The sequence below is a fragment of the Pseudophryne corroboree genome, chromosome 3 (genome assembly GCF_028390025.1).
Source record: "Pseudophryne corroboree isolate aPseCor3 chromosome 3, aPseCor3.hap2, whole genome shotgun sequence".
NCBI lineage: Eukaryota > Metazoa > Chordata > Amphibia > Anura > Myobatrachidae > Pseudophryne > Pseudophryne corroboree.
In genome coordinates, this window is record NC_086446.1 from 242,060,132 (window position 1) to 242,081,320 (window position 21,189).

Below are 21,189 nucleotides of genomic sequence, written 5' to 3' on the forward strand. Positions count from 1 at the left end.
CGGCTATTCACAAGCTGTACCTCCAGCAAATGGTACCCCCCTTTCAGCAGGGAAGGGGTTACTATTCCACACTGTTTGTGGTACCGAAACCGGACGGTTCGGTAAGACCCATTCTAAATTTAAAATCCTTGAACATTTACATGAAAAAGTTCAAGTTCAAAATGGAATCGCTCAGAGCGGTCATTGCCAGCCTGGAAGAGGGGGATTTTATGGTATCTCTGGACATCAAGGATGCGTACTTGCATGTCCCCATTTATCCGCCTCACCAGGAGTACCTCAGGTTTGTGGTACAGGACTGTCATTACCAATTCCAGACGTTGCCGTTTGGTCTATCCACGGCACCGAGAGTCTTTACCAAGGTAATAGCGGAGATGATGGTACTTCTCCGGAAGCAAGGAGTTACAGTTATCCCGTACTTGGACGATCTCCTCATAAAGGCGAGGTCCAGAGAGCAGTTGTTGGTCAGCGTAGCGCACTCTCAGGAAGTGTTGCTACGGCACGGCTGGATTCTGAATATTCCAAAGTCGCAGCTGATTCCTACGACGCGTCTGCCCTTCCTGGGCATGATTCTGGACACAGAACAGAAGAAGGTGTTTCTCCCGGAGGAGAAGGCTCAGGAGTTAGTGACCATGGTCAGGGATCTCCTGAAACCAAAGCAGGTGTCGGTGCATCACTGCACGCGAGTCCTGGGAAAGATGGTAGCGTCATACGAAGCCATTCCTTTCGGCAGGTTCCATGCCAGGATCTTTCAGTGGGATCTGTTGGACAAGTGGTCCGGATCGCATCTTCAAATGCATCGGCTGATCGCCCTGTCCCCGAGGGCCAGGGTGTCTCTTCTGTGGTGGCTGCAGAGTGCTCATCTTCTCGAGGGCCGCAGGTTCGGCATACAGGACTGGGTCCTGGTGACCACGGATGCAAGCCTCCGCGGATGGGGGGCAGTCACTCAGGGAAGAAACTTCCAGGGGCTGTGGTCAAGTCAGGAGACTCGTCTGCACATAAACATACTGGAATTAAGGGCCATATACAACGCCCTGAGTCAAGCGGAGCCCCTGCTTCGAGACCAACCAGTGCTGATTCAGTCAGACAACATCACGGCAGTCGCCCATGTAAACCGACAGGGCGGCACAAGAAGCAGGGTGGCGATGGCGGAAGCCACAAGGATTCTTCGTTGGGCGGAGAATCACGTACAAGCACTGTCAGTAGTGTTCATTCCGGGAGTGGACAACTGGGAAGCAGACTTCCTCAGCAGGCACGACCTCCACCCGGGAGAGTGGGGACTTCATCAAGAAGTCTTTGAGCAGATTGCAAATCGGTGGGAACGGCCACAGGTGAACATGATGGCGTCCCGCCTAAACAAAAAGCTAAAAAAATATTGCGCCAGGTCAAGGGACCCTCAGGCGATAGCTGTGGACGCACTGGTAACTCCGTGGGTGTTCCAGTCGGTATATGTGTTTCCTCCTCTTCCTCTCATACACAAGGTACTGAGAATAGTAAGAAAAAGAGGAGTGAGAACGATAGTCATTGTTCCGGATTGGCCAAGAAGGACTTTGTACCCAGAACTTCAAGAGATGGTCACAGAGGACCCAGGCCTCTGCCTCTCAGACAGGACCTGTTGCAGCAGGGGCCCTGTCTGTTCCAAGACTTACCGCGGCTGCGTTTGACGGCATGGCGGTTGAACGCCGGATCCTAGCGGAAAAGGGTATACCGGATGAAGTAATTCCTACGCTGATAAGAGCTAGGAAGGATGTGACAGCAAAGCATTATCACCGCATATGGCGGAAATATGTTACATGGTGTGAGGCCAGGAAGGCCCCTACAGAGGACTTCCAGTTGGGTCGTTTTCTGCATTTCCTACAGTCAGGTGTGACTATGGGCCTCAAATTAAGGTCCATAAAGGTTCAGATCTCGGCCCTATCCGTGTTCTTTCAAAAAGAACTGGCTTCACTGCCTGAGGTTCAGACGTTTGTAAAGGGAGTGCTGCATATTCAGCCTCCTTTTGTGCCACCAGTGGCACCTTGGGATCTTAACGTTGTGTTGGATTTCCTGAAATCCCACTGGTTTGAGCCACTTAAGACTGTGGAGCTAAAATATCTCACGTGGAAAGTGGTCATGCTATTGGCCTTAGCTTCGGCTAGGCGTGTGTCAGAATTGGCGGCTTTGTCATGTAAAAGCCCCTATCTGATCTTCCATATGGACAGGGCAGAATTGAGGGCTCGTCCCCAATTTCTCCCTAAGGTGGTATCATCGTTTCATTTGAACCAACCTATTGTGGTGCCTGCGGCTACTAGGGACTTGGAGGATTCCAAGTTGCTGGACGTAGTCCGGGCTTTGAAAATTTATGTTTCCAGAACGGCGGGAGTCAGAAAGTCTGACTCACTGTTTATTCTGTATGCAGCCAACAAGGTTGGCGCTCCTGCTTCGAAGCAGACTATTGCTCGCTGAATCTGTAGCACGATTCAGCTGGCTCACTCTGCGGCTGGATTGCCGCATCCGAAAATCGTGAAAGCCCATTCCACAAGGAAGGTGGGCTCTTCTTGGGCGGCTGCCCGAGGGGTCTCGGCTTTACAGCTTTGCCGAGCTGCTACTTGGTCTGGTTCAAACACATTTGCTAAGTTCTACAAGTTTGATACCCTGGCTGAGGAGGACCTTGAGTTTGCTCATTCGGTGCTGCAGAGTCGTCCGCACTCTCCCGCCTGTTTGGGAGCTTTGGTATAATCCCCATGGTCCTTACGGAGTCCCCAGCATCCACTAGGACATCAGAGAAAATAAGAATTTACTCACCGGTAATTCTATTTCTCGTAGTCCGTAGTGGATGCTGGGCGCCCGTCCCAAGTGCGGACTTCTTCTGCAATACGTGTATATAGTTATTGCTTACTAAAGGGTTATTGTTATGAGCCATCCGTTGATTGAGGCTCAGTAGTTGTTCATACTGTTAACTGGGTATGGTTATCACAAGTTATACGGTGTGATTGGTGTGGCTGGTATGAGTCTTACCCTGGATTCCAAATCCTTTCCTTGTAGTGTCAGCTCTTCCGGGCACAGTTTCCCTAACTGAGGTCTGGAGGAGGAGCATAGAGGGAGGAGCCAGTGCACACCAGATAGTACCTAATCTTTCTTTTAGAGTGCCCAGTCTCCTGCGGAGCCCGTCTATTCCCCATGGTCCTTACGGAGTCCCCAGCATCCACTACGGACTACGAGAAATAGATTTACCGGTGAGTAAATTCTTATTTTTTTGTTGTCAGGTACAAAAATCACTTTGTTGATAAATTACAGGTCTTAGATGCAAATGTTTTCAGTATGGTGCCCTAAAAAGCATTCATATGTAATGATAAATTATTTCTGTTAACTATTTTTCTCTCATTAGATGTTTTTACGGTAATAACATTTCCTATAGCAGTGCATTCAACATTTATTGATTTAGGCCTGGCCAACCCGTGTCTCTCCAGTTGTTGTGAAACCACACATCCCAGCATGCCCTGCCACAGTTTTAACATTCCCTAATAGCAAAACGGTGACGGGGCATGCTGGGATTTGTAGCATCACAACAGTTAGAGTGCCACATGTTTGCCATGCCTGGATTAGAGGATCTGTTAAAAGTAAATGCATTTCCTACAGTGCTGGAGTAAGCCATTTTGGAGACTGATTCATCGTTCAGGAATCAGTGAGGCTCACAGGCACCAGCAGCAGTAGAAGTGATGCTAGAGCAGACCTGGGCAAAGTACGGCCCGCGGGCCACATACCGCCCTTTGGCAATCCCTGTCCGGACCCTCTCTGCCCACACGCTCCCTGCACCATGGATGCTCGGGTCCTGCAGAACGCGCTGTGAATCGCAGTCCTGTGTGTGCCTCAGCCAATACTGAAATGCCATTGGCTGAGGCGCACACAGGACGAGTGACTCACAGCGCATCCTGCAGTTCCCCATTGCCCGCCTCCCCTGTCAGTCACCGCCAGCATGTTCCCAAGGCGCCTCCTGAGACGTCCGTCGTCCTTCCTTGCCTGACAGCGCGCTGCTCAGTCAGCACCACAAGTGCTGCTTGTGGAACTATAAGTCCCAGGCTCGATTGTCTCTTCATTTTCTCCTATAAATACCCAGCGCTGGATCTGGTGCACATAAGACCTTCTTAATTAGGTTGGTGTCTTCCCCTTATTCCCGTATCCACCGTCAGGTAATGTGTGCAACTCAATTAAAAAGAAGGGGTGTGCACCACAGTGCATAAAACCACAAATTTATTAGGACAACCACATACAATTAAGTATAGAATCACGTACTAACAGTGGCAGTATAAACCACCGCAAGTAACATCAGCATCATTGGTTCGGCCCTCCAACACAGTTCAGATTTTTCATGTGGCCCCCTATAGAAATTAATTGCCCAGACTGGTTGTGTATGCGTGACAGGGTCAGCATACCTCCGTTGGGATCCCGGCAGCGAAATGCCGTCGGGGTGGGGGGGCGAGCGCAACAAGCTACTTGCGGGCTTGCAGTGCTTGTCTCGCTGTGGGCTCGGTGGCTTGGTCGCCACAGGTTCTATTCCCACTCTATGGGTGTCGTGGACAGCCATGAGTGGGAATAGTCCCTGCTAGTCGGCATGCCTACTGTCGGGATGTAGGGGGAGGTATTGTAAGGATGTAGGGGGCGGTATATATAAATGATAATAGTGTGCCCTCCAGGATTTTTTTGTGAGCAGGGTGCCGTGGTTCTGGGGTATTACACGGACGTGCGTCCAGCCATGGAGGGGGCACGTCCCCGCAGGCGTCACTACTGGGGGCAGGCCGGCCCCCTCAGCATCACTAATGGGGATGTGCCCAGCTCATACAGCGGTGCTAGGCCTCTTCCATGCTCTCCCTTTAATGTGAATCACGGCATCTATTCATATGGCAACAGCAGGCTGTTTTAGCAGGGTGCAGGCTGGCGTGAAGACTAGATAAGAAGGCTGAGAATGTGCTTTGAAACCAAAATATACAGAATTTGTCTAGCTTACAGTGTATGTAAACAGAAAAGCAATATTTTAATCACCTTTTGCAAAAATGAGAGGCAAGGAACATGATTTTACTTAAGTTTCTGTAATGTTGCTGGATATAACCCTTTCTGCAGTTTGCATATGTATATAAAATGAATGATTATGTTTAGTTTTATTTGTGTTTTTTTTTATTTAATAGTTATTTTTGAAAACTTTATTTTTGGTTGCTAATAAGTTATCTGTAGTTTTTAGCATAAAACATGCAATTAAATAGAATTCTCTTGCCATTTGTTGGGGGATGATTTCAGTTGTTTTCCTCTGGTGGCTGCCCCTAGTTGTGCCCAACGGAGCGATTCAATTGTGCCGCGTGGGGGAGACATTCTTCTTGCAGCCTGTAGTAAACTAACCAGGAGTTTAGACAGGTTTAGCCATTATACGCAGCTAAACCCGGTCTATTTGGGCATGACCAGCATAATAATTAATGGCCGGCTGGAATAATTGAATTACTCCATCGGGCACTTACTCATTTGCGGCTCCCAAAGCAATTGAATTCCCACCATTGAAAACATAACCCAGGTGGAATATGTATTTATTATTCTAATCATCATCGTCATTTTTTTTTTTCTCTAATATTTTTCTAAAAAATATAATTTGGTTGTGGAATCTTCTGATATCCGACAAAGTGACTGCCATGTTGCATTAAATTGCAAGCTATTAACAGCAGCTGCTAGATTTCTGAGATTTTTGTCTTGCATTCCTCCCTTTCCAGTGACTACTGTGCTTCTCATACATGTAGGAACCTGCAGCCCGGCTGCCAATGCTTGTCATATAAAAGCATATCAGAATAGGTACTGTAACTGTTCATTTTGGGTGCGGTAACTCATAAGCAACCAATCAGGTTGTAGTTCTCATTTTCCATTTAATGTTTCAAATGAAAGTAAAGTTCTGATGGGTTGTTTTGAGTTTGAGCATTTTTTTGTTTTTCACGGTCACTCCACTGGCAGAGCACACTGAGATTTGTAGTTTTACAACTCTTGGGTCTACAGTACCCACCTAATATCCATCACATGAGCCCATACCTTTTACTTGTAATTATTTGGAACAAAATGCTTAATACTTAGTAATATGTGTATTTCTATCAGTCCTTGCACAATGCTACAGACTATGCATGCACTTTAAAGGTACTAAAACAAATACAATGTGTAATTATGTTAGGTATAGCTGTTGTACCATGGACGTTAGCCCAGTTAGTATGTACCATTGATCTAGATAGGAATTTGCATATTTTTTGAGATGTTATGTAACTGTACATGTGTGATGTACTGTAAGTCATATTCACACACTGCAGATTTTGCTCCGTATTTGCTATATGCTGGTCTGCAGCAGGATATTTCACTATGCAGCTTGCTCAATCTTCCTGCCATCCGTCTATATATCTCTGAGATATTTCCCATAAATGACCACATTTACATAAATGACGCATGAGAACAAGCCCCAGAGGAGGAAGGTCTACTTGCACTTCCCAAAACATCCTCTGTAGAAGTCACTCTTCATTAACCTCTTGTCACATAACCTGCATCATAACTTCTGCTTTTCACTCATCAACGAGAATTTAAATCACTATTGGGACAGTTTTGTGCATCATTCAAAACTTTAACTTTTATAAGTAGAACAAAATCCAAAAAAGAAAGAGAAAATTCTTCTTTATACAGTACCTCTGTCACCCGGGATGGAGCTGCAACAGTTATTTCTCTAACGTCCTAAGTGGATGCTGGGGACTCCGTAAGGACCATGGGGAATAGCGGCTCCGCAGGAGACTGGGCACAAAAGTAAAGCTTTAGAACTACCTGGTGTGCACTGGCTCCTCCCCCTATGACCCTCCTCCAAGCCTCAGTTAAGATTTTGTGCCCGAACGAGAAGGGTGCACACTAGGTGGCTCTCCTGAGCTGCTTAGTGAAAAGTTTAGTTTTAGGTTTTTTATTTTCAGTGAGACCTGCTGGCAACAGGCTCACTGCATCGAGGGACTAAGGGGAGAAGAAGCGAACTCACCTGCGTGCAGAGTGGATTGGGCTTCTTAGGCTACTGGACATTAACTCCAAAGGGACGATCACAGGCCCAGCCATGGATGGGTCCCAGAGCCGCGCCGCCGGCCCCCTTACAGAGCCAGAAGACAGAAGAGGTCCGGAAAATCGGCGGCAGAAGACGTCCTGTCTTCAACAAGGTAGCGCACAGCACTGCAGCTGTGCGCCATTGCTCTCAGCACACTTCACACTCCGGTCACTGAGGGTGCAGGGCGCTGGGGGGGGGGGCGCCCTGAGACGCAATAAAAACACCTTGGATGGCAAAAAATGCATCACATATAGCTCCTGGGCTATATGGATGCATTTAACCCCTGCCAGAATACATAGAAAAACGGGAGATAAGGCCGCCGATAAGGGGGCGGAGCCTATCTCCTCAGCACACTGGCGCCATTTTCCCTCACAGCTCCGTTGGAGGGAAGCTCCCTGGCTCTCCCCTGCAGTCACTACACTACAGAAAGGGTTAAAAAAGAGAGGGGGGGCACTAATTACGCGCAGTATTAAAGATACAGCAGCTATAAGGGGAAAAACACTTATATAAGGTTATCCCTGTATATATATATAGCGCTCTGGTGTGTGCTGGCAAACTCTCCCTCTGTCTCCCCAAAGGGCTAGTGGGGTCCTGTCCTCTATCAGAGCATTCCCTGTGTGTGTGCTGTATGTCGGTACGTTTGTGTCGACATGTATGAGGAGAAAAATGATGTGGAGACGGAGCAGATTGCCTGTAATAGTGATGTCACCCCCTAGGGGGTCGAAACCTGAGTGGATGAACTGTTGGAAGGAATTACGTGACAGTGTCAGCTCTGTATAAAAGACAGTGGTTGACATGAGACAGCCGGCTACTCAGCTTGTGCCTGTCCAGACGTCTCATAGGCCGTCAGGGGCTCTAAAGCGCCCGTTACCTCAGATGGCAGATATAGACGCCGACACGGATACTGACTCCAGTGTCGACGGTGAAGAGACAAATGTGACTTCCAGTAGGGCCACACGTTACAGGATGGAGGCAATGAAAAATGTTTTACACATTTCTGATAATACGAGTACCACCAAAAAGGGGTATTATGTTCGGTGAGGAAAAACTACCTGTAGTTTTCCTGAATCTGAGAAATTAAATGAGGTGTGTGATGATGCGTGGGTTTCCCCCGATAACAACTGATAATTTCTAAAATGTTATTGGCATTATATCCTTTCCCGCCAGAGGTTAGGGTGCGTTGGGAAACACCCCCTAGGGTGGATAAAGCGCTCACACGCTTGTAAGGGCTCTACCCTCTCCTGAGATGGCCGCCCTTAAGGATCCTGCTGATAGAAAGCAGGAGGGTATCCTAAAATGTATTTACACACATACTGGTGTTATACTGCGACCAGCAATCGCCTCAGCCTGGATGTGCAGTGCTGGGTTGGCGTGGTCGGATTCCCTGACTGAAAATATTGATACCCTAGATAGGGACAGTATATTATTGCCTGTAGAGCATTTAAAAGATGCATTTCTATATATGCGTGATGCACAGCGGAATATTTGCCGACTGGCATCAAGTCTAAGTGCGTTGTCCATTTCTGCCAGTAGAGGGTTATGGACACGACAGTGGTCAGGTGATGCGGATTCCAAACGGCATTTGGAAGTATTGCCTTATTAAGGGGAGGAGTTATTTGGGGTCGGTCTTTCAGACCTGGTGGCCACGGCAACAGCCGGGAAATCCACGTTTGTACCCCAGGTCGCCTCTCAACATAAGAAGACGCCGTATTATCAGGCGCAGTCCTTTCGTGGGCAAGCGGGCAAAAGGTTCCTCATTTCTGCCCCGTGACAGAGGGAGAGGAAAAAGGCTGCAGAAATCAGCCAGTTCCAGGAACAGAAACCCTCTCCCGCCTCTGCCAAGCCCTCAGTATGACGCTGGGGCTTTACAAGCAGAATCAGGCACGGTGGGGGGCCCGTCTCAATGAATTTCAGCGCGCAGTGGGCTCACTCGCAAGTAGACCCCTGGATCCTTCAGGTGATATCTCAGGGGTACAAATTGGAATTCGAGACGTCTCCCCCTCGCCGTTTCCTAAAGTCGGCTTTACCGATGTCTCCTTCTGACAGGGAGACAGTTTTGGAAGCCATTCACAAGCTGTATTCCCAGCAGGTGATAATCAAGGTACCCCTCCTGCAACAGGGAACGGGGTATTATTCCACACTGTTGTGGTACCGAAGCCGGACGGCTCGGTGAGACCGATTCTAAATCTAAAATCTTTGAACACTTAAATACAGAGGTTCAAATTCAATATTGAGTCACTCAGAGCAGTGATTGCGAACCTGGAAGAAGGGGACTACATGATGTCTCGGGACATCGAGGATGCTTACCTTCATGTCCAAATTTACCCTTCTCACCAAGGGTACCTCAGGTTTATGGTACAGAACTGTCACTATCAGTTCAGACGCTGCCGTATGGATGGTCCACGGCACCCCGGGTCTTTACCAAGGTAATGGCCGAAATGATGATATTTCTTCGAAGGAAGGGAATTTTAGTTATCCCTTACTTGGACGATTCCCTGATAAGGGTAAGATCCAGGGAACAGTTGGAGGTCGGTGTAGCACTATCTCAGGTAGTGTTGCGGCAGCACGATTGGATTCTCAATATTCCAAAATCGCAGCTGGTTCCGACGACTCGTCTTCTGTTCCTAGGGATGATCCTGGACACAGTCCAGAAAAAGGTGTTTCTCCCGGAGAAGAAAGCCAGGGAGTTATCCGAGCTAGTCAGGAACCTCCTAAAACCGAGCCAAGTCTCAGTGCATCAATGCACAAGGGTTCTGGGTAAAATGGTGGCTTCCTACGAAGCAATCCCATTCGGCAGATTCCACGCAAGAACTTTCCAGTGGGACCTGCTGGACAAATGGTCCGGGTCGCATCTTCAGATGCATCAGCGGATAACCCTGTCACCAAGAACAAGGGTGTCCCTCCTGTGTTGGTTGCAGAGTGCTCATCTTCTAGAGGGCCGCAGATTCGGCATTCAGGACTGGGTCCTGGTGACCACGGATGCCAGCCTGCGAGGCTGGGGAGCAGTCACACAGGGAAGGAATTTCCAGGGCTTATGGTCAAGCCTGGAGACATCACTTCACATAAATATCCTGAAGCTAAGGGCCATTTACAATGCTCTAAGCTTAGCAAGACCTCTGCTTCAAGGTCAGCCGGTGTTGATCCAGTCGGACAACATCACGGCAGTCACCCACGTAAACAGACAGGGTGGCACAAGAAGCAGGAGGGCAATGGCAGAAGCTGCAAGGATTCTTCGCTGGGCGGAAAATCATGTGATAGCACTGTCAGCAATTCCGGGAGTGGACAACTGGGAAGCAGACTTCCTCAGCAGACACGACCTCCACCCGGGAGAGTGGGGACTTCACCCAGAAGTCTTCCACATGATTATTAACCGTTGGGAAAAACTCGACAGGTATTGCGCCAGGTCAAGGGACCCTCAGGCAATAGCTGTAGACGCTCTGGTAACACCGTGGGTGTACCAGTCAGTGTATGTGTTCCCTCATCTGCCTCTCATACCCAAGGTACTGAGATTGATAAGATGGAGAGGAGTAAGCACTATATTCGTGGCTCCGGATTGGCCAAGAAGGACTTGGTAACCGGAACTGCAAGAGATGCTCACGGAGGATCCGTGGCCTCTACCTCTAAGAAGGGACCTGCTCCAGCAAGGACCCTGTCTGTTCCAAGACTTACCGCGGCTGCGTTTGACGGCATGGCGGTTGAACGCCGGATCCTGAAGGAAAAAAGGCATTCCGGATTAAGTCATCCCTATCCTGATCAAAGCCAGGAAGGATGTAACCGCAAAACATTATCACCGCATTTGGCGAAAATATGTTGCGTGGTGCGAGGCCAGTAAGGCCCGACGGAGGAAATTCAACTGGGTCGATTCCTACATTTCCTGCAAACAGGAGTGTCTATGGGCCTGAAATTGGGGTCCATTAAGGTTCAAATTTCGGCCCTGTCAATTTTCTTCCAAAAAGAACTAGCTTCAGTCCCTGAAGTTCAGACGTTGTAAAAGGGGTACTGCATATACAGCCTCCTTTTGTGCCTCCAGTGGCACCTTGAGATCTCAATGTAGTTTTTGGGTTCCAAAAGTCACATTGGTTTGAACCACTTAAATCTGTGGAGTTAAAATATCTCACATGGAAAGTGGTCATGCTGTTGGCCCTGGCCTGGGCCAGGCGCGTGTCAGAATTGGCGGCTTTATCCTGTAAAAGCCCTTATCTGATTTTCCATTCGGACAGGGCGGAATTGAGGACTCGTCCTCAGTTTCTCCCTAAGGTGGTTTCAGCGTTTCACCTGAACCAACCTATTGTGGTGCCTGCGGCTACTAGGGACTTGGAGGACTCCAAGTTGCTAGACGTTATCAGGGCCCTGAAAATATATGTTTCCAGGACGGCTGGAGTCAGAAAATCTGACTCGCTGTTTATCTTGTATGCACCCAACAAGCTGGGTGCTCCTGCTTCTAAGCAGACTATTGCTCGTTGGATTTGTAGTACAATTCAGCTTGCACATTCTGTGGCAGGCCTGCCACAGCCAAAAATCTGTAAATGCCCACTCCACAAGGAAGATGGGCTCATCTTGGGCGGTTGCCCGAGGGGTCTCGGCTTTACAACTTTGCCGAGCAGCTACTTGGTCAGGAGCAAATACGTTTGTAAAATTCTACAAAATTGATACCCTGGCTGAGGAGGACCTGGAGTTCTCTCATTTGGTGCTGCAGAGTCATCCGCACTCTCCCGCCCGTTTGGGAGCTTTGGTATAATCCCCATGGTCCTTACGGAGTCCCCAGCATCCACTTAGGACGTTAGAGAAAATAAGAATTTACTTACCGATAATTCTATTTCTCGTAGTCCGTAGTGGATGCTGGGCGCCCATCCCAAGTGCGGATTGTCTGCAATACTGGTACATAGTTATTGTTACCAAAAAATCGGGTTATTGCTGTAGTGAGCCATCTTTTCTAGAGGCTCCTCTGTTATCATGCTGTTAACTGGGTTTAGATCACGAGTTGTACGGTGTGATTGGTGTGGCTGGTATGAGTCTTACCCGGGATTCAAAATCCTTCCTTATTGTGTACGCTCGTCCGGGCACAGTATCCTAACTGAGGCTTGGAGGAGGGTCATAGGGGGAGGAGCCAGTGCACACCAGGTAGTTCTAAAGCTTTACTTTTGTGCCCAGTCTCCTGCGGAGCCGCTATTCCCCATGGTCCTTACGGAGTCCCCAGCATCCACTACGGACTACGAGAAATAGAATTATCGGTAAGTAAATTCTTATTTTCACTTCTTTTCTGTGGTGATTCTTACTTCATTTCGCTAAGCACTTTCACTGTTTCCCAAGGGGCTCCTCGTCAACTAGTCCTGAGACACTGATGTTGCTTTAATCTCTTATGCAGATGTTATAATAGCCCAGTATGACAGGGATAATAGTGCATCCTGTGGGGTGGTCTTCAGTATGCCGAATGTCGGGATCCCGGCGCACAGTATACCGGCGCTGGAATCCCGACACCCGGCATACCGACAGCTATTCTCCCTCGTGGGGTCCACGACCCCCTGGAGGGAGAATAAAATAGTGTGGCGCGCACCGTGCCCGCAGGGGCTCCTTTGCGCTCGCCACGCTGTCGGTATGCCGACGGTCGGGCTCCCGGCGCCGGTATGCTGGTCGCCGGGAGCCCGAGCGCCAGCATACCGTACTACACCCATCCTGTGCATTCTTATTTGTTTAATTCTACTTTATTAATGGAGTGAGAATTTTTTTTTAAAAAAGCCATCAATGAACAAGCGTTAAAACACCTGTAGATTCAGTAATATTGTACATATCCCATAAACTTCAAATCACAAATTAAGTAGCCATAGAATTTGACGGGAGATAAATTAAAACTCCATGTGGGTGAATGGGATGCAGTCAAGATGCTGTTGGGATCCCAACGGCGGTCAGAATGCCGGCGCCGGGATCGTGACGGCGGTCAGAATGCCGACCGTCAGTATTGTGTGCTAGGGCTGGGGGGTGATAGGATTGGGCACCACCGGGGGAGAGGTTAGGGTTGGGCTGCGGAAAGGGAGGGTTAGGGGAGAGGGGGGGCAGTCTTACTTCTCCCCTATCGGGATTTACACTAACGGGATGCCGCCATCTGTATTCTCACTGTTGGCATCCCGTCAGCCGGGATATCCTACTGAATCCAGGTGTATGTAGTCTTGCTAGACTGACTTTTGTTAGAAATCTGGGTATAAAAGGCCTATGGGACTAAGAATAATAAAGGAGTATGCATTCATTTCTATCCAGTCCATCTTTTCCAAAGTTATCCCTAAATGCCCATACTCAAGCAGTCTTATGTGTACACAAGATCCAAAGGTCAGGCAATTTTGTCTATTTTATGTGTTTTCCACCTTATATGGGGGGAATTCAATTGTTTTGTGGGCGCCCATCGGAGCAATTCAATTGTTCCTCTCCATGGGCATGTCTGCGCATATTAGTACTAGGTTTAGCCAAGCATAGCAGCTAAACCCATCTAAGGTACCGCTTGGGGAGCCCAAACTCAAGTTATCGCACATTTCAGCTCACACTTCAGGTGGCTGCGAGCTGAAATGTGCCCCCCCCCCCCCCCCCCCTGCTGCTATTTGCACTCGAGCTGAACCTCGTTGGGCGCCATCTAGTGGAAGCCGCAGGGAACATCAAAACTCGCTGGCCAGCATGTTGCCACTTCACTAATATGTCCTCTGAGCGTAGAGCTGCTTGTGGTGGTGGCATTGGCCATCTAGTATTCTACTGCACAGTTAGATGTTGGAAATCAACTCTATTAGGCAAATAGCTGCAGATTACAAAGTAAATCCTGAAGTGTTACATTATTGCTGCATATTATCCTACTGTGACTGGTTACAGGTAAGTTTATCTTAATGGTATAGTTAGTGCTCGCTTCGGCAGCACATATACTAAAACTGGAACGATACAGAGATGATTAGCATGGCCCCTGCGCAAGAATGACACGCAAATTCTTGAAGCGTTCCATATTTTTTAGAAATTGGTGGTGTTCTCGTCGATGTGTTCTACTCTTTATCACCTCCCCGTTTTAATTCTGCTGTTCTCAAATTACTCCCTAAACCTGGTAGGGATCTATCTCTCCCAGGCTCCTACCGGCTGATATCTCTGTTAAATCTTGATTATAAATTACTAGCTAAGATTCTTGCTGATCGCCTTATAGTTATACTTCCTCACATTGTTTATCCTGACCAAACTGGCTTTATATATGGCAGACACTCGTGGTTAATGTGAGGAAGGTAATTGCGGCCCTATACGCCTGCCCTCATTCTGTTTCCCCTCCGGGGATGCTATCCTATCTCTAGATGCAGAAAAAGCCTTCGATCTTGTTGAATGGCCACACCTATATGCCACATTGCGTCACTTTCACTTCCCAGACACCTTTATTTATGCTATACAAACCCTGTACTCATCCTCTACAATACTTCCCAAATCTCCTGCTTTCTTTCTGATCCTTTCATCATAGAAAAAGGGACACGACAGGGCTGCCCGCTTTCCCCACTCCTCTTTGCCATTGCCCTTGAACCCTTAGCTATGGCCCTTAGGGTGTCCACAGAATATATAGGTATTCATATTGGTGACATTGAGCTTAAGGTTTCTCTGTTCGCAGATGACATGTTATTTGTCTCTAACCCGCTTTCTTCAGTCCCGGAGATTTTACGTTTGATCTCAGACTTTGGGAGGACGGCGGGCTATAAGATCAAGGTCACCAAATCCGAACTCTTGCCTGTATGCATCCAGCCTCCTCTACTCTCCTCCCTCACTCTTGCCTCCCCCTTTACCCAATCACATTTTAAATATTTAGGGGTCAACATTTCCTGTGATGTGTCTAATATCTATGATTTTAATTTTTTCCCACCTATCTCTGCTACAATTGCCAGGTTGTAAGGATGGGCTACCCTACCCCTTTCCTTAATAGGCAGGATTGCTGTCTTCAAGTCTGTAATTTTTCCAAAAATATTCTACATTATGCAATCACTTCCAATTCGTCTCCGTGACTCAGATGAACTCCGGCTACATAGGGCAATGACATGCTTTCTATGGCAGGGGAAGAAACCAGAAATTGCCTACTCGTAACCTGTGATGGATAAATCATTTGGTGGTATTGGTGTCCCCGATTTTCTCCCCTACTCCCTAATGGTCTTTCTTCGCCATGCTGCTGACTGGCTCCTGGGCAGAAGTACCTATACTGAACTGGCCTTGGATGTTAATATTTTTCGGCCCTTTTCCCCCTGTGCTCTCTACATACAAAGAAGTCCTCTATTCCTCCTTCTATTCTGGAACACCCCCTATTTCGGGATACTTACTTTAGTTGGGTGAAATTACATAAAAAATTGAGGAGCAATCATACTGCTTCCTCTTGTGTACCTCTGTGGGGTAACCAGTCTTTCATTCCTTCTCTTCATAATGCTCTGTTGCTCCAGTGGCGGGAGAGGAGGCTGTGCTCTGCTACCCAGGTCTTCGATCCAAGAGGCCACATTACCCAGTTTAGTACGCTGAGAGACAGGTACTCCCTTCTGTCCTCACACGTCATGTTTCTCCAAACTAGGCACTATTTATCCTCGCTGAAAATTGAGTCCTATCTCCCTACCCCCACCTCTCCTCTAGCGAAGGTCCTTAAATACTGGGAATCCCACCCTTATAAAATTAAACAAATTTATACCCTTATAGTGAATCTGCCCGCTAAACCTTGTTTAACTAAACTGGTTGCTTCATGGCAATCTGATATCCAGGGTATTGTTTCCGATGACTCCCTACTATAACATTATCGCTCTACCATGACTACTTTAAGCTCGGCTTACTTGCAAGAAGTACATATCAATGCTATCTCCTTGTGTTCAAGCGTTTATCGACCCTACAGTTACTGATAGATGCCCCAAATGTAAATGGGCAAAAGCCACGTTCTACCACTGTTTCTGGAATTGTACTAAGATTAGGGGGTATATGCAATTGCGGTCGAATTCCCGAAAATGTCGAAAAAAAAAAAAAAAACGACAATGCAATTCAGTACTTTTCGTCAAAAAAACGGACTTTCCAAATTCGACTTTTTGAAATTCGACATTTGACAAATTCGACATTTCTGCAATGGTACAAATGCGGCATTTCGACAAAAGTATATTCAATTGAAGATTGTAAATTCGACAACAGTGCTTTTAGACAGTAAATTCGTCCTTTTCAATCCGCCTCACTTTGCTGGCGGAATCTAATAAAAAAAAATTAAAAATGTTTTTTTTGGTGTTTTTTTATTGGTAATAGCATATCTATTTATATTAGAAGGGATTAGGTACTCGGTTTGTCTATTTAGGAGGCACAAGTATTTTTTATATATTTTTTAAAATATATATATTTTTTTTATGGAATGGGTTAAAAATCAGAAAAAAAAATGCGTGGGGTCCCCCCTCCTAAGCATAACCAGCCTCGGGCTCTTTGAGCCGGTCCTGGTTGTAAAAATACGGGGGGGGAAATGACAGGGGATCCCCCAAATTTTTAGAACCAGCACCGGGCTCTGCGTCCGGTCCTGGTGCCAAAAATACGGGGGACAAAAAGCGTAGGGGTCCCCCGTATTTTCGGAACCAGCACCGGGCTCCACTAGCTGGGGAGATAATGCCACAGCCGGGGGACACTTTGATACCGGTCCCTGCGGCCGTGCCATTAAAACCCCAACTAGTCACCCCTGGCCGGGGTACCCTGGAGGAGTGGGACCCCTTCAATCAAGGGGTCCCCCCCTCCAGCCACCCAAGGGCCAGGGGTGAAGCCCGAGGCTGTCCCCCCCCCCCACCCCCCATCCATGGGCTGCGGATGGGAGGCTGATAGCCTTTTGTGAAATGAAAGAATATTGTTTTTTGCAGCAGAACTACAAGTCTCAGCAAGCCTGCCCGCAAGCTGGTACTTGGAGAACCACAAGTACCAGCATGCGGGGGGAAACGGGCCCGCTGGTACCTGTAGTTCTACTGCAAAAAAATACCCAAATAAAAACAGGACACGCACACCTTGAAAGTACAACTTTATTACATACATGTCGACACACACACACATACTTACCTATGTTGACACGACGTTCGGTCCACTTGTCCAAGTAGAATCCACGGTGTGTACCTGAAAATAAAATTATACTCTCACCTAAATCCAGTGTCCAGTGATATTTGTAATCCACGTACTTGGCAAAATAAAAAAACGCATTTACCCGATCCACACGGACTGAAAGGGGTCCCATGTTTACACATGGGACCCCTTTCCCCGAATGCTGAGACCCCCTGTGACTCCTGTCACAGAAGGTCCCTTCAGGCAATCAGGTAGCGCCACGTCCTGGCACTCTCCTGATTCCCTATGCGCGTCTGAGCTGGCAGACAGCGCATCGCACAGCACCTCCATTAGTTTCAATGGTGGGAACTTTGCGGTCAGCGGTAGGGTTACCCGCGGTCTGCCGCTGACCGCAAAGTTCCTACCATTGAAGATAATGGAGGGGGCTGTGCGATGCGTGTCTGTCAGCTCCGATGCGCATACAGCCAATCAGGAGAGTGCCACGACGTGGCGCTCCCTGATTTGCTGAAGGGACCTTCTGTGACAGCAGTCACGGGGGGTCTCTGCATTCGGGGAAACGGGTCCCATGTGTAAACATGGGACCCCTTTCAGTCCGTCTGGATCGACTATGCGGTTTTTTTTTTTTTTGCCAAGTACGAGGATTACAATAAAAGAATCGGACACAATCAGGTGAGTATATCATTTTATTTTCAGGTACCCCGGATGTCGACAGACGGAGACGTGGCCAGAGTCGGCGTGTCAACATAGGTAAGTATGTATGTGTCGGCATGTATGTAATAAAGTTTTACTTTCAAGGTGTGTGTCCTGTTTTTATTTGGGTATTTTTTTTGCAGAAGAACTACAGGTACCAGCGGGCCCGTTCCCCCCGCATGCTGGTACTTGTGGTTCTCCAAGTACCAGCTTGCGGGGAGGCTTGCTGGGACTTGTAGTTCTGCAAAAAAACAATATTCTTTCATTTTTACACATGGCTATCAGCCCCCCATCCGCAGCCCTTGGATGGGGGGACAGCCTCGGGCTTCACCCCTGGCCCTTGGGTGGCTGGGGGGGGGGCCCCTTGATTGAAGGGGTCCCCACTCCTCCAGGGTACCCCGGCCAGGGGTGACTAGTTGGGTATTTAATGCCACGGCCGCAGGGAGCGGTATAAAAGTGTCCCCCGGCTGGGGCATTATCTGTCCAGCTAGTGGAGCCCGGTGCTGGTACAAAAAATATGGGGGACCCCTACTCTTTTTGTCCCCCGTATTTTTTGCACCAGGACCAGGCGCAGAGCCCGTTGCTGGTTGTTAAAATACGGGGGATTCCCTGTCATTTTTTTCCCCGTATCTTGGCAACCAGGACCGGCTCAAAGAGCCAGAGGCTGGTTATGCTTAGGAGGGGGGACCCCACGCAAATTTTTTCCGGGTTTTTTTTAACATTTTTAAAAATCGAATCAAAATCCGTCAATTCAGCTGTTTTTCGACAGCGGGACTGTCGAATCCGTTTTTTATTGAATATGTCGAATTCCGGCACCCACCTGCCGGAATTCGACGGTCGAATTGTGTCAAATTTAAAAACGGGCGAAAAAGTGCCACAATTCGCCCGGAATTGCATATACCCCTAGGCATTTTTGGAACAAGCTATTTCTGTTAGTCAATGGCCACTTCTCTGTTTCTCTTAAGCCTGACCCCCTGGCATGCCTATGTATAAATTTCTCTGTATGGGATAATGTTAAGCGTGTTAAATTGCTTTTCCCTATGCTTTTCCCTATCTCAAAAAAGGTGATCTTGAAACATTGGGTTGCCAGGTCTGCCCCTTCTTTGACTGACATTTCAAAGATTATGTTGCAATATTTATATTTTGACCACAGATCCACTGTTCTTACTGGGTATTCCGGCCTTGCAGGTTTCTATAAAAAATGTAGACACATTCCATGTCTTTTCTCTTCTCTTTTCTCGCCCTTGCTCCCTTTTCTTTCCTCCTCTGCACCCCTTTTCTTCCATGATTCATGCCTTCATTCTCTTCTCACTGTCACTATGTATACTTATATTTCCACGTGATATTATTGCATAGCTTCCGGTATACTATTGACTTCATCATCACTGCTACTGCTGTTATATTATGTCATTATAGAAGTGCCTTTGTCCCCCCTCCCCACCCCCTTTGCTTTCCCTTCGTTTTCTTTTTTCTCTGCCTTGTCCAGTGTTTCGCTGCTCTCTCAGGTACTGGTAGTACCCTCCTTCTTATTCCCCGCTTTTCGACAGATTTTATATAGCTACTATTTGGTCTGAGTTTGTATAGGCTGTTTGAGGTCCCCATTCAATATGTAGATTTTCAGTATAATATACACTGTTGTATTTTCTACTGCAAAATACAATAAAAACAGTTTATTAAAAAAATGAAATGGTATAGTTAGGGGGGAATCCAATTAGCCGTGGGGTTTGCCACACGAGGAATAGCTTTGTGATTTACGCCCGGAGCTATTCAATAAATCTGCCTTCCCCAGCCTGGTAAACCTTGGGTGCAGTAACCTATTGATTCCCCAAAGGATGCCTTTTATTGTGGATCTTTCCTCGTAGAGATATATGTGTGTATGTGTGTGTGTAAATAGTAATTAGTCTTTCAGATTTTGCGTAGCCAATAAAAATGTATGTATAAAAAAAGTTTAAGAAACTGTGTTCTTACATCAACATTAATGCAGCTGTCTTCTGACAGTCACTTCTAATTCCATAATACCCCATATAATTTATATGCATACATAAATACATTTGATATAATGTGTATTTATTCTACTTTAAATACTTCCTTAACTGGAATATCACTGTCTTGTTGTTTTTTTTCTCTTTGTTCTCATTGGCACTGACCAGCACTGGGGACCTGAAATGCTTCCTGTTCTCTCTTGCAGGATATCCGACATGAAGCCAGCGACTTTCCATGTAAAGTGGCCAGACTGCCTGAAAATAAATCCCGCAATCGTTACAGAGATGTTAGTCCTTGTAAGTCCTTGCTTTTCACATAGGTTTGACTAGGTTTTTACTGCAAAAAGTTGTTTAAACGGTTTAGAACATTTTTCCCCCTCTCCCTCTCCACTTCATACCCCTCTCATCTGTGATATTCTGTTTAAGATCTCTGGGTGCAAACAAGGACAAAATGACATTCTCATGCCTATTTGTTTGTGTATTATTCAACAACAGGAAAAACAAAATGAAACCTAGGCCAAGTTAATATGTAAATAGTTTTGTAAACTTCAGATTATGCAGAGCCCCATGAGAACACCAGAGCACTGATCTTAGAAGGGTAGTTAAAGCATCAGTGTTTTGAAAGTATAGCAGATGTCCAGTTTCTTTCTCTCCCCATTTGCAGTTCATCTCACACGGTCTTAGGCCGTGTACACACGGTGAGATTCGGACTTATCCGATTCTCACTGTGCGACGGGGGGCCGGGTCGGCACTTAGCCAGTATCGCAAGCACATAATGAGTGTGCTTGCGATCCTGGTTCTGTGCGATTTTGGCTAAGTGTCAATCCTGACTTTCTCTTCTATAGAGATAGTCAGGATTGACTTGCCTGCACAGCCTATCTTTACGGCCGATACCGACCGCGCGGGGCCGCGCTCGCAAGGTGACTGTCACCTTGCGATCTGCACTATCTTTTCTTCCGATTCTGACTATATAGTCAGAATCGGAAGAAAAGATCTTACCGTGTGTACACACCTTTAGCGAGATATAGATCTTCAAACAAATGTGCAGTGGACCTTTGTGCATCCAAAACCCTGATACTGTATTATGATAAGCAGTGAATGGTAAATTTTTGTTCTTCACAGCTTATAATACCCCTTTCACACCACCAATGCCGGATCCCACCCTGGAATTGGAAACTGGTCCTTCTCAGGTGGGATCCGTCATTGGACGCTGCTGCTGGCTTCCCCGACGGCAATATGCCTGGCGGGTTGCCATAGCGGCGGCGAAGGGACAGAGTCGGCGCTGGGAAATGAGATAATCTCCGCACCGCCTCTCCCTGTTGTAGTGAACGGGTCCTGGGTCGAGCCCGTTTACGCTGCCACTGACCTGGTATTCAACCCGGGAATAACACTGCTTTATTC

The 21,189-nt window shown here is 47.4% G+C and overlaps 1 protein-coding gene and 1 non-coding gene across 2 annotated transcripts in view; both read left to right on the forward strand.

Moving 5' to 3' along the window:
• PTPN1 (protein tyrosine phosphatase non-receptor type 1) overlaps positions 1 to 21,189 on the forward strand; it is a 245,243-nt gene that overhangs the window by 158,853 nt on the left and 65,201 nt on the right. Inside the window, exon 2 of the mRNA XM_063958949.1 lies at positions 19,995 to 20,085. Coding sequence (XP_063815019.1) covers positions 19,995 to 20,085 — 91 coding nt within the window. The remainder of the gene's footprint in view (positions 1 to 19,994; positions 20,086 to 21,189) is intronic.
• Positions 13,945 to 14,051, forward strand: LOC134899960 (U6 spliceosomal RNA). Its single transcript, XR_010173484.1, has one exon. It is a non-coding gene; the product is annotated as a U6 spliceosomal RNA (small nuclear RNA).